Source organism: Trichophyton benhamiae (genome assembly GCF_000151125.1).
Source record: "Trichophyton benhamiae CBS 112371 chromosome Unknown contig00074.8, whole genome shotgun sequence".
Classification (NCBI taxonomy): domain Eukaryota; kingdom Fungi; phylum Ascomycota; class Eurotiomycetes; order Onygenales; family Arthrodermataceae; genus Trichophyton; species Trichophyton benhamiae.
The window spans coordinates 124,135-137,408 of NW_003315102.1; the positions used below are offsets into that span (position 1 = coordinate 124,135).

The 13,274-nt window shown below is 48.7% G+C and overlaps 2 protein-coding genes across 2 annotated transcripts; one reads left to right on the forward strand and one right to left on the reverse strand.

The window, feature by feature from the left end:
* Positions 1–33: 33 nt before the first annotated feature.
* ARB_00048 (uncharacterized protein) lies at positions 34–1,674 on the reverse strand (the record flags this gene model as incomplete). Its single annotated transcript, XM_003013555.1, has 2 exons — positions 34–766; positions 833–1,674. 2 exons carry the CDS (start codon positions 1,672–1,674, stop codon positions 34–36), a joined length of 1,575 nt encoding a protein of 524 aa, XP_003013601.1.
* Positions 1,675–10,752: 9,078 nt separating this feature from the next.
* ARB_00049 (uncharacterized protein) lies at positions 10,753–12,462 on the forward strand (the record flags this gene model as incomplete). The annotated part of the gene is made up of 1 exon (XM_003013556.1): positions 10,753–12,462. One exon carries the CDS (start codon positions 10,753–10,755, stop codon positions 12,460–12,462), a length of 1,710 nt encoding a protein of 569 aa, XP_003013602.1.
* Between the last annotated feature and the right edge of the window lie 812 nt (positions 12,463–13,274).

A 13,274-nucleotide genomic window follows, 5' to 3' on the forward strand; every position in this document is an offset into this window, starting at 1 on the left:
AAAGCGCTCTTATGGTCCGGAGATGGCAGTAGGTTATGTCTTGGAGTTGGGGGCGGAGGATTCCACGGAGGACTCTGACGGAGACCTAGACTTATCCAGGCTCAATTCTGATTCCTCGTATTGTAGACCAGCCTCGCAGTCATCCACATCCATTTTTGCCAATTTTTCGACGTCTTTTTGCTGAACTGGCTTGGCTTTGTCTCCTTCTATCCAGAAGCTCTCAATAGCACCGATTGCGCAGACCAGGCCACAAGCCCACCACGATAGAATGGAGAGCCTGTGTTCCAGCCCTCGCGAATGCAGGAATCCAGTCACAGTTGGACCAAGCGCTCTGCTTAAACTAGCAGTGGAAGCTGCTACACCATTAATGGACCCAAGCACGGTGGTCGATGGCGCAGAGTTCGCAAGAAGTATGGCATTTGACGGGAAGGCGATGACGTGGAGAGTGATCTTGCAAATTAGTGCGAGGTATGCTGCGGGCAATCTTAACTCTTCGGGGAGGAGGACAAGATATGGCACAGCGAGATATAGAACAGGCCAAACACTTATGACAAATCGGTAGGTATTCAGGGTCCCAAATGATCGGACAACGAATGGGAAGAGAACGAGCTGTGCTATCATAGAGTAGATACCCTGTACAGCAAGCATGAATCCCACAGTTTTAGTTGAAAGAGATAAGCCTCCAAGGAACTTGAATGGGAGTTCGACTGGTACATTGGAAGCGGGTGTGCTCAAAAAGACAGGCATGAGTTGATCAAAACTCACACTGTGACTATTGGAGAGTTAGTAAGAAAATATCCTAGATTCCAAACAGCTGAAAAGCGCGACTTACTAGGCGAGAAGTCCATATCCTAAAATTATATATTTCACTTTTGGAGTGAATGCCTTGATAAATCCTTTACTCTTCTTCGTTTCAACTGGCAAAACTATTGGTTGCTTTGCGGCCGGGGATTCTTGGGTATCAGGACCTTCAAGGCAGTCATAGCCTGGCGGGGGGTCGTCATGGTATAGGAATGGTTTAGCGTCCTCATCCCCAGTGCAGCTCGTATTCTTCATACCCCTTGCCACATCTTCACCCCTGAAGAGTTTCGCCACGAGGTACTTTCCGAGTTCACGGCCCCGGTCTCGTTGGTGTCGCTTTTCTGCATGGGTCTCCTCTAAGAAAAGTATACCAATGGTAATACCAGCAAGAAGAACCGTAACGCAAACCAAGTTGGGGAGTAAGAAGGGATATTGTTTGAAGATGCTATCTTCCGGGAAAAGAGACGGATAGCTGTCACATGGTTTAGCCAAGGCGCCGCCAATCGCGGGACCAATGATCGATCCGAGACACCAAACGAATGGCATAATGGAATAGGCCCGCGGTTGATGTTCCTTATTGGTGACGAGCTCCGCGACTGTAGTCTGAAGGACGCCGATGTTTCCGTTGAGTAAGCCGCCGAGAGCTCGAGCCATCAAGGCCATCGGAAGGCTGGAAGCAAACCCAAATACCATCATACTAATGGCTGTGCCAACTAGCCCCATAATAAGGACTGGTTTCCGGCCGATAGCATCGCTCACGCGGCCCCATAGCATACCGGTGGAAAATTCGGCCAAAGTAAAGGCGGAGGTAACAATTCCAGCATAGAAGGCAATCTTTCGATCATCGGTGGTGACATTAAAACTTCCAACCATATAATAAACATAAGGAAATATTGACATAAATGCAATAGGTTCGCATATCCGACAAAGACCTGGAGTGAGATGTCAGCGTGACTCTCTTATGACGTAACCTAAGGAGCGGGAAATGGGGGAGTCCGTGAAGAGATGTGCCGACTTTCTAACGTACCTAGAACGAAGAGCTGCTGCGTAGGAAATGGAGGCTTGCCATCATCGGCTCTAGCAAAAAGCCTGCAAATGATCGGGAGATTTCGAAATCGTACCATGGCGCAGGAGGGTTACTCGATGCAATACACGATTAAAAGGAGGAGGAGAGTAGGCGAGGGCAGCTCTTGATTCTCCCTCGTTGTGTATCAGCCCAAGAGGAAATCGTTAAAACAGGTGTCGTCTGCAATGCCGATAAATTGTATGCATCCGGGGGTGCCTTGAAAGCGAGCGAGGTAGCTATAGATATGAGATTTTTTGACGGCTCATGCCACAGCCTAACACAGAAGGTCCGTAAAGGTCTAGTTCTGTGAAAGAAGGGAAGAAAGGGAAGATGCAAAGTGGAAGAGTGATGATTGACAGTGGCAGGCAGGAGGGATTTGTCAATCACTTTTATTTCGGCGGATTTAGGGCTGCTTTTCACCTCTGCCCAGAAGGGCCGCGCTTTCTTAACAAGCAGTGGCAAATAAAAAGAAAGCAAACGCAAAAAAAGGTAGATTCAACTGGAATCAGAGCAATCAATCCCGGTGATCGTGAGGAAGACAGGGTGCCGGGATTGAAGAAGTAAACGATAGTTAGAGTTGGAGGCGGGTATTTTAGGTCAGGAGACAAGGTAGTTGACAATGCACATGGCACGGTCTCCTTTTAAAGCTTTCCAGAGAATCGGGACAGGGCCACACCGGCCGCGTATCAAAGCAGTACTTAGTCCAATGATTGTCACCGGAAGTGGCAGAGTCGGAGAAGGGAGTCGATCCTTCAGAGGGGACTCAGGTGAGGCGTTGAATCGGGGAAAGTCTGGGTTGGGCGTAAGGGAAAGAGAAAGAAGGAGAGGAAGAAGACAAGGGGCTAGAGAGAGAGAGAGAAAAATTAATTCAAGACGGAGCAGAAGTAAAAAAATAAAAAAAATAAAAAAATAAAAAAAGGAACGGGAAGGGAGGTTGATAAAAGAAAAGTTAGCGGCACTGGTGAGTACGAACGATAGCGTCTCTGTATCCAGCGAGGGAACGACGCTACTCTCCGTACTTATATGTATAGAATCACCAGTAGTCGCAGTAGGAAGTGTTAAATTAACAAAGTATTAATAGAAAGGAAGGAGCTGCAAACTTAGAGAGAGAGAAATAGAGAGTTTGCACAAGGTTTCGGGTTATCACAAAATTTTGCAAATAAATAACCCAAAGAAGAGGCATGGTATCGTTATATACTCTGTGGTGAGTGTCAGCTTCTTCACAGGGCAGAAGCAGGCAGACAGGCAGACAGGCAGGCAAGCAGGTAGCCGGCCAAGAAAACTGGACGCCTGCCTGCTAGGCCCCAAAAAGGAACAGAAAAGAAACTGACTCCTCTCATTTTCTCTTTGCGGCGCGACGAGTGGACCAAGGTCTCCGGCCTCCATATCCACCGGGAGCAGCTCTAGCCTTCCCAGCCGAAAAGCAGGGAGAGGAGGGACAGGCAAGGACGTGGTGGAGCCGGGGAAGAGGGAAAGGGGAGCCCAGGTCTAAGCGTCTAGAAGGCATTGCATTGGACGTGTGGCGTCTGTGGAGTCGCATCGATCGGAACTGGTTCCCAAAGTTTCTTTTTCTCTCACTGGCGCTCGTTGCGTCTTTGGCTTTTTTGTTGTATTTCTTTTTCTTTTTTTGTCATTTATTATTTATTTTTGATTTTTGAATTTCTTTCGACAGATGCCAGGAAGGGAAAGGCGAGAAGGCCGGGTCTTCATTCCAACCTACTCCGTAGCCCCAATATGATTGGCGAGGAGAAGATGGACGGCTGAGATACGGAGGAGTCCATCGGCCGCTTGGGTTAGGGGATGAAATCTTTTTTTGGAGAAATAATAATAATACGCAGCCTGGGTCGTAACCGAGCCCAAAGCTTACGCTTGTTCGTCGTTGAGAAATAATGAAACGAAGGATTGCTGATGACGCCGAGGAAGATGCAGATGCAGATGCAGACAATCGACCAATATGGTTCTTCTCTCCCTGCACCTTCGATGGAGCTCGTTCCTCGAGGTACTTCTTTAGTTCAGACTCCAGAGTTTCGGCAACCTGATTTACGCAAATCTCTCTCTATAACGGGCGCTTCGAAACTGGGCCCCCACATGCACACACGCTCACCCGAACATGCATGCAGTATGACGATGCCGTAATACAACGTACAGGGCAATATCGAAAGGACCATGCTCAGCTCATCTCAACTGGCGTTCGTGGCACCGCTGAGCGCGACGGAGTAGACAGAACACATCCGCTGCATATATTGAGAACATGGCTACGCCCTGGAAGAGCAGCAGCTCCGGTCCCAATACCCAGCCGCAGCCTGTGCACCACCGTACAGAGCACAGAGTACACCAGGCCGCACTCCGGGAGAGATGATGTTATGATGTTGAAAGAGGCCGGTGGAAAGCAGGTACCGACAGTCTGGAGAGAGTTTTGCCAGCCCAAGCAGGAGCCGTGGGTCATGTGCCCCCCCCCCCCCCCCCCCCCCCGGCTGTGATGAGTCAGCAAGGCGCCGCCCTGACGCTCGTTTCGCTCGCCTGCCGGAGCTGACGGGCTGGAGATGGAGATAGTTCGCGGGCAGCAGCAGCGTAAAGCCTAACACCAGTGATACTGGGTGAGGCGTGGTGAGGCTGGTGTCTGTTTGGCTGTCGTGCGTACATGGTGCTGCCATGATGGGCGTACCCCCCAGTAGTTACACACCATTATTATGTACGGAGACGCCTGCCAATGTGATCGAGCTTCGCTGAGACGACCCAAAATTCTAGCGGTGCCAGGGGGTGGCTGAGAGCGTGAGGAGCCAGCCCATGATGTCACCACAGCAGCCCTTGCGGCGTCAAGCTTTCAAGCTTTTTTCACTTTAGGAACACCGGCTGCCTCTTCCACTCGATCCTGGGTACTCCTGGTGATTGGCTGCGGAATAATCTCCGACACAGGGATCCTAGGATTGGGTCGAGCTGGCTTTTCACATCAACAATTTTGTGATAGATGGAAATCCAAAGACATGGAACACAGATTATTACCAGCCGTGTGATGTATCCAGGGCGAAAAAATTCTCCTTCCCTCCATCAATGAACCCTTTCCGCTCTTGCTTCTCCCGTCATCTTGCCGTCATCCTCGTGCCTTTACACCACCCCTTTGAAGCAAACCCCTTTTTACCTGGGTTGCAGAGAAATGCGATCTCAAGCAGATTGAAAAGCGACCTGGTGCCAAGGTGAGATCTTCATTCTGGTGATGCCCTTGGTTCGTTGTTGTTTCCGCCGCTCCTTTTCCTGTTCCTTTTTTTTTTGAAAATTTGTTTACCCCATCTGTGCTAAAGTAAAATTGCTATCACCATCACTAGTTCAGGGCCAACCAGACTTCGTGGCCCTGGTTATGATTGGGATCCCAGATTGATAGTTTTTTTTTTTTTTTTTTTTTTTTTTTTTTTCTTTCCTTTCAAAGAGGGAATGGGCGCATATTGAGGTTCAGCGGCAATAGGTTAACCATGATTTATCATAAACCCATACTCGTATACCCGACAGGCGTCCGCATATACTTATGTAGCTGGCGCTCTATACATGCATATCATCGGGCCCTGCGGGAGAGCGGGGATCAGATGATTTGCAATTTCAAATATTGCCCTGTGCTCCTTTCATGGCGGGTTTCCCCATCAAAATAACTCTGTTGTTGGCACTTGTCATGCCGGGTATTGGGTGAGGCATAAAACGGGTAGGGCGGAGATAATTGCTTCTCTTTGTCCTCCTGTGCGACTCAGCGACTCTTGCGACAGTTAATAGAATCCGCGCGCCTATGCCCCGTATAAGCGATGGGCCCAATCAGTAGTTTGTGCCACAGCTCGACCCTTGGCCAGTCTGGCTTCGCGATCGCGATTGGCATGCTGCGGCCATACCGTTGAATAAAAAGGATTTCTCCAACATGGTGGGAGACCCATGGGCAAGACTTACTAGCAGTCAGTCACAGGGATGCCCTTGTGGGAAAAAAAAAGGTTTGCTTTCTGCTGCAGGTTGTTATTAGTTCAGTCGTAGCAATTGAGCCAGGTCAAAAAGAAAAAGAAAATTGAAAAGGTGTTGCTACTTTTCTCATCTCGTCCCAAAAGAGGTGCGCAATGGCATCCGTCTAAATTCGAATATTTCCGTTTTCCGTCTACTGCACGCAGTCAAGTCAATTATTTAGTGAGAGCTGGCATAACATATCATCTCCATGAAGTTTTGGGAAATGGCTAATCAGAGACCGGCCCAGAGAAGAAATGTTTGCTTGTATTGCCCTCTCCTATCATTCGTCTCTCATTTGTCGCCTTGGCCCGATATTATTCCCACCAGACGCCGCATCTCTTTGTGTCCCCACGCTCTAACGATTTGTGTCTTACGCCAGTTCTCGTCCATCGTTGGATGATTGATAATGGCGGTGAGTGGGGAGAGCGAACGATGGTGAACGAATCTGGAACTTATCCCCCAATCCTGTCAAAGTCCTAATTGGATAGTTTTGGTAGGAATTAAGCCATCCTCATATTCGAGTCATATTTGAATAATACCACCCCTACCAACCTGCCTGGTACGGACGTGTGCGTGCGTACTTTTTTTTTTCTTCTTCTTCTTCTTCTTCTTTTTCTTCCGTAACTACTCCGTATCACCACGCCATCCATTTTAGCTGTGCCTCGGATTCTGACACGATATGCATGATGTATGAAGTTGGCGTTGGCGTTGCTGGTTGTTGAAAAAGAGGGCTGTGGGTTGGCAAGATCTGGTGACAAGGCAAAATGGGCGGGTCGGGATCTTGCGTTGAGCCCAATATCCCTCCCCTCTTGGTTATTTTCCGGCGCCTGTGTCTGTGCCGCTGTTGTTGGATGACGATATTTGATAAGGATCGCCAATGCATATACACATTGATGTACTCCGTACACATACGTTTAGTACTCGTCCTGTTCCTCAGACAACAATGGAATCATGAATGTGGCCAGTGACATAGTAGTCGGGCGTTCCAAATACCAAGCAGGAGCAGGTCTGCTGCATACTAAACTGGTCCAATGACGCCCTCGTGGACGTTCTGATTCCTCCTTCTCTTGGTTGGCTTTTCCAAACTACGGTAGAGTTTGGTTCGCATGTTGGGCACTCTTGTTTTGATAAGAGAAAGTCAATTGATGGACCCATTCTCTCTCCGTAAAATCCATGCTTCTTCCCTGTAATCTCGTTCTCTATAAGACACAGTTTGAGATTTTGTTGAGCTTTAACTAGGGAAAGCTGAACGACAGTCGTAAATTAGTTGTAACCCTAAAATGGCTCGCTTTCAGCATTCCTTTGCTGCGTGCGCTTGGCTGCTTGGTGGCCGATATCGTTTCACATAAATAACTAATGGCGGAAAAAGCAAACGAGACAAATCCAAGTCTTCTTTATTTGTTTATTTTTAACTATGCTTTGTCAGTTCGTACTGCGATCTCTTCTCGGCGAACCCTAACAGCGATCTTCCCTTTAGCTCTCTGCACTGTACAGTTTTGATACTGATGATTCAACTAGTTAACTAGGACTTACTTTTCCCAGGCAAAAGGAAAATCCCAGGCATGGACATGGGTCTTCCAGCTTACTTACCATTAGCCTCAACACTAAGCTCCAGAGGCGAGGCGACAGTTTATTCCGAGGCCACGGACAGGGCTCGTAGTCGGCATCAACATCTGGCTCCAATTGACCAGCACCCCCTTCCCCGGGCGGAGGAAGATGCTCCCACACACCCACGTACCCAGACACCCAGACCTTGGCCATGGAGCATGTCTTCGGTCTGTGAACCATGTGAGCACTCGACATGGACGCAACCAGCACCCACCAGCGCTGGAGCGAGAGGATGCCCATCCGTCGTATCGTCGTGGAGGTCTTGGATCCGGACTGGGATGTCCCTCCCGCGGCAAGTCGTCGTCGTCGGGTCGGAGTCACGGGGTCTCGCGCATACCTATCCAGCTTTCCCCCTGCACCCCCCCTTTTTTTTATTTTTATTTTTTATTTTGCAACCAACAACGACCCAACAAGCTGATGCTGAGATACGCGATGGATGGGATGGGCATGCTTGGTGCCCCCCCCCACGTCCTGTCGGTACGTTTGTTACCTACTTATGTGCTCTGTACTCCGTACACATACTTACATGGATCGAATGCATCCTGACTCCCTTCTGACTCGTTAACCAAGTCAGTCAGTAGAGGCGCTCCACTCTGCGCTGTTGTTTATCAGGCGAGGCGCGCGAGTCGCGCTGATGGACCCTCTCTTCAGAGCAAAAAGAAACAGTTGGTTAGCTGTATGAACTAGACCTAGGAGGCCCGCTTGTCGGTTCATGGAGGCCGGCCTGACGGCGATGGATGCAGGAGCTGAAGACGAAAATGAGATAGGCTCTTCGGATATGACCTGCATCCTGCTGATGCTCTTTCTGCTTGGCTACATACAGACAGACCACGATGACTGATGAATGCGGGCTGATTGTTGACTCCATACGGAGTATGTCAGCAGGATATAGTTGCTGCAGGCGAAGAAAAAGTACCCATGTACCTCGCCATTTGCGGTCTTTCTATCGCCTGTGTCCAGGTGGCTGGTTGGTCCAGCTCTCCATCTATGAATCCTCTGTGGCGAAGAGTAGAGGTGCCCAAAAGAATATGAACCAAAAGCGAATAAGAAAAAAGAGAATCCCGTCCTCAACGAAAATCAAGCTGCTACCTGCTATGGGCTGGGCCAATGGGTTTATTCCTTTCCGTTCAATTCCCGAGCCATAAACTAGCTCTCTGTGAGCCTTTTTTTTTTTTTTGGCAGATATTTTGGGTTCAGGCGGTGGACGGTCAACCATCAGGGCGCCATGATAAAATGGATTTTGATTGATCAAGAACTCCCATCTGTTGTCTGGGCCACGGCATTATGCCTCCTCCCGATTAAAGCTGCCCTGATGCCTACGTGATGGCGAGTATTTCAGCGAAAACGGTTCGGTAATTCAGAACAAGCAAAATTCAAGATAAAAGTGTTTTTCCTGGTTGTGCGAGTCTAGTGGGTGGTTATTCTTTCAACTGCATGCTGTACCAGCGACCTGGTTGCATCCAGGCCGCCCTCTCTCTTGTTCTTCTTTTTTTTTTTCCCTATCCCCTTTCCTAACTACGGAGCCTTCTGTTTCGACCTTCATCGTGATGTATGCTAAGGTGCTGATGACCTGGCACCATGGCACGATCCGTTAGTTTCGTTTCCAACCCTTGCCAGTCCTTTCTCAGCCTGACAGATATGATAGTTAATTAATTATTATTAATAACTCTGTCATCCTGGGGTGAGGCTAGCGGAAACGGCGCAAAAGGATTCTGCACGTTGTACCGCAGTCTCGGTATCTACACATTGTTTCTTCTGGTCACACTGACGATTTTGGGATAGTGGCCTCCTACGATTGAGGCTCAGGATCTCGGAAACACGGTCTTACGAAGATAACAGATGCAGCCAGGGACCCCAGCTCCTTCACACGCTCACACTACGTGTCATGTTTCGCCATGAGGGTTATATTATTTTTATATTATGTTATTTTACTTTCTTCGCTGCCGTTTCTCCTCGAACCCTTGGGTGCCCAAAAACCGTCAACTGGGCCCTCCCCTCAAACCCCCATCAACTATGCTTCTTCCATTGGTACAAGAAATTTCAATCTCTCATTTCGGCAATCCAACAGCAAATCAAGAGACACGTTTAGTTGGCAGTCCCGGTTGTTCCACAAGGAGCGGCAGGGAACACGGAAAGCTTCCAACCTCTGCATGGCTAATCCCTGTGAACTTGGGGAAAACCCACAGAGACAGGCCTCCACGGGCGAGCGGCACTGGTTCCGTTTAGCTTGGCGAGATCAATCTAAGTAAGTAACTCATTGCTCGTTGTGCTTTGTTTATGGAGCACAAGGAGAAAGCCTTACGATCTTCCTTTCCCTGATGGAAGACTTCTCCGAATGGATATACGGAGGACATATGTAATCCGACAACTCACTTTTAGGCTTCACCAAGGCACAATAAGTTGATCCACTCTTCGCATTTTGCTTGTCTATCCCTCACCTGGCAGGCGGGGGCAAGAAAAAAAAAAGAAGAAGTGAGGATGAACATATCCAGGCAGCTCTTTTTGCTTTCATCGCTTCCTGCTCACATGGACATTTTCCTGAACAGTAAGACTTCCCGTCTGTAAATGTGGAGTTACCCTTGTTGTATTCCTAACGTCTTTTTTTATGATCCCATACTTGTCCGTCTTCTATTCGAGAGTTCGTTTGTTCAACTCGGGGAATTGTAAATCGTTATCACTTGGATGAAGCATGATATAGGTTCTCGGCCAATACGTAATGGAGATAATGTCCAAGAAGTTAGGCCTTGATTGATATGATCTGTAAACCCGCGTTCCCGTGCAATGTGCATTCGATGGCTTGTCACTGCCCCTTTCTCTATGGTGTACTTCTATAGTAAACCAATGATTGGGAGTTCATTCCGCCTTGGTGAGTATCGTAGCATGTTGCACAGCTGCAGCACTACTGGGCCTTGGACTTAGCTTACAAGCAAGCCGTCCTTGACTTTGATTCCTCAGACCACACTGGCCCTTCCCCTCTAGCAGTGAACGGGAATAAGCTGGTCAGTTGACCTGCTCCGGCTCCGTCAATATTCATAATGGTTTCTTCATCATTCTGCGTGTTTTGAACACGGCAAATTATCGATTAAAGATCGATTAGTAACCCGAGAATTATTACGTAATAGACATCAGTCTTGGCGCTATCTTTTTTTTTTTTTGGCTATCAACTTTAAGATCGTGAGGAGCGAGAAGGACCAGAGTCAGTGCAGCGAAAAGGAGACGGCTGGTGACGGGAAGATACCATACAGAGGAATTTTATTCCGTTCCTTGACAAGGGATACGCAATTTCCATTTCCTTCCTCTTTATGGCTCAGCTCAATGGCACTTTGATGCCATTTCTTTACCCATGTTTGTTGCTCAGCCCATCTGCCAATCTGGCCCCCAGGAGTGCATTAAGGGCCACCAAAAACCTCAAACACTTTCGATTATCTTCTAGTCTCCATACGAGTAATAGGATATCTCCCGACGACCATTCCTCTCAATCGATCGGTAGCGAGACGAACAACCGCCTAAACCCGGCTCCATCAGACTATGGCCGATCGATATTTCAAGACCGATGCTCTCTTACCGTTCACACTGGCTCGGGAGGATCAGGATGCGTTGCGTTCCTGCGTCTAAAATACCTAGAACATGGCCCTGCGAATGGTGGTGACGGAGGCACCGGAGGGAACATACTCATACAGGCCGTTGAAGGCCAGACAAGTCTACACAAGTTGGCACGAAGAGGCGTGATAAAAGCTGGTAGAGGCAAAAATGGAAGAGGTAAATCACAAGGAGGAGTAAGAGGAGAAGATGTCTTGTTGCAAGTTCCTGTTGGAACAGTGGTACGCGAGATCGAAAGATTCGACCCTGTGGCAGAGAAGGAACGAGAACTGAAGGAGCTCACTCGAGAGCTCGGCAGCAGGACAAAGGCCTTGCAAGCAATAAACTCACGGAGGGATCAGTGGGTGTTATACCCTGGCTCTCAGCCCTCAGATTACTTTGCAACTGATTTCCCGGAACTTGGCCCACCGAGAAGGCCCGATCTTGCAGCTGTACAGCCTGCTGCGCCAATATACCTCGATCTTTCTAGGCACATGGATTCACCAATTATCCTTGCAGCAGGCGCTGTAGGAGGCCTTGGGAACCCACATTTCGTGTCAAAGTCGATTGGGAGACCTATGTTCGCTACAAAAGGCGAGCAAGGTATGAGGCTCGAACTCGAGCTAGAACTCAAATTACTTGCCGATGTAGGATTGGTTGGTCTGCCGAACGCTGGCAAGAGTACCTTGTTACGCTCAATAACAAATAGCCGGACTCGTGTAGGAAACTGGGCGTTCACGACTTTGTCACCTAATATTGGCACTGTTGTACTGGACGACTATTCCCAACGGAAGGCTAGGCTGGCAACTCCAGGACGGGCCCCGCGCCCACGATTTACAATTGCTGATATTCCTGGGCTGATCGAAAATGCCCATTTGGACAAAGGCCTTGGGCTGGGGTTTTTACGACATGTGGAGCGTGCTGGAATCCTTGCCTTTGTGGTGGACCTCAGCGCAGGAGATGCAGTGACGGCGCTTAAAGGCTTATGGAACGAGCTTGGTGCGTATCAGTCTATGCGGGACCGTGAGCTAAGCCTAGATACCCAGTCTCGATTGTCTCCATGGACTCCAGTTACGGACAACCTAGACGAGCCACGAGTGAATGAGTGGATGGGAGATGAAGGCCATGCCAGCTCTCCGCCTCCGCCGGCAAGAGACTCATCCCTTCAACCTCTTGTGTATGCCAGCCATAATATCTACTCGAAACCATGGTTCGTGATTGGAACCAAGGCCGACCTGCCAGGCACGCAAGAGAATTTCACAGCTCTGAAGGATTACCTTGGTCAGGTTGAGAAAGGAATTATTGAACATCCTTCAAAGCAAGAAGATGCTTGGCGGAATCGCATATTCTCCATCCCTATTAGTGCTATCAATGCACAGGGAGTGAATGTCATTCCCGAGAGGATTGTACAACTCATGGACGGCGCATATTAAGTAATTTCTCTTGCATGGACTTGTGTATCATATAGATTTGCTAGAATGTAATATTTTGTTTACTTGACATACCGTCCTGTGGTATAACTAATCTTGGGATGTTTTCCGTCGAGTTGTTGCTGTAGACCTAGATCCTGGCAGCTGATAGTGCCAAGCCTTCGAACTGCCTACTAACGAGTTAGTTAACTAGTTACCTATCCCAACCTCATGATAGGGAATATTCTACGGAGTACCAACGCCTCAATTACCTTGCCCACAACCAACACGACACGGCACTCACCGAGGCTGAGTCTCCGTGAGAACAATGTCGAGTAGCAAGCTTCCCAGGGTTGCAGCTCTCCGCAGACAGCAACTTCGTCTTGAGTTGTAAGTCTCTCTGCTTTTCGGGAGTTCCCCTTAATTTGTTTGACTGCCGGTTACGTCACAAGCTAACATGGACGATTGCATAGTGCGAGTATCAAGGTGTCTCCTCCAGTTGGAGTATACGTGAGCCTTTCTCCAAGTGATCCCGCCCTATGGTCTGGTGTACTGTTTGTTCAGAAAGGTATAATGCGCTTGTTCCGAGTTAGGTTGCCTACCATAATTTCGAGTCTAAACAGCGTAATAGGTCCCTATGCATCGGCCATTCTTCGATTTCAAATCCGATTCCCGCCCTTATATCCTGACCTTCCACCGCTCGTTACGTTTACTACGCCTATATTCCACCCTCTAGTTGTACCTTTGACTACACAGACATACTCGAACCGGCCGTCTGATCTGGATTCTGTAACGGGCACAATTGAAGAGCAGCTACCGCCTGGTGGGTTTAGCCT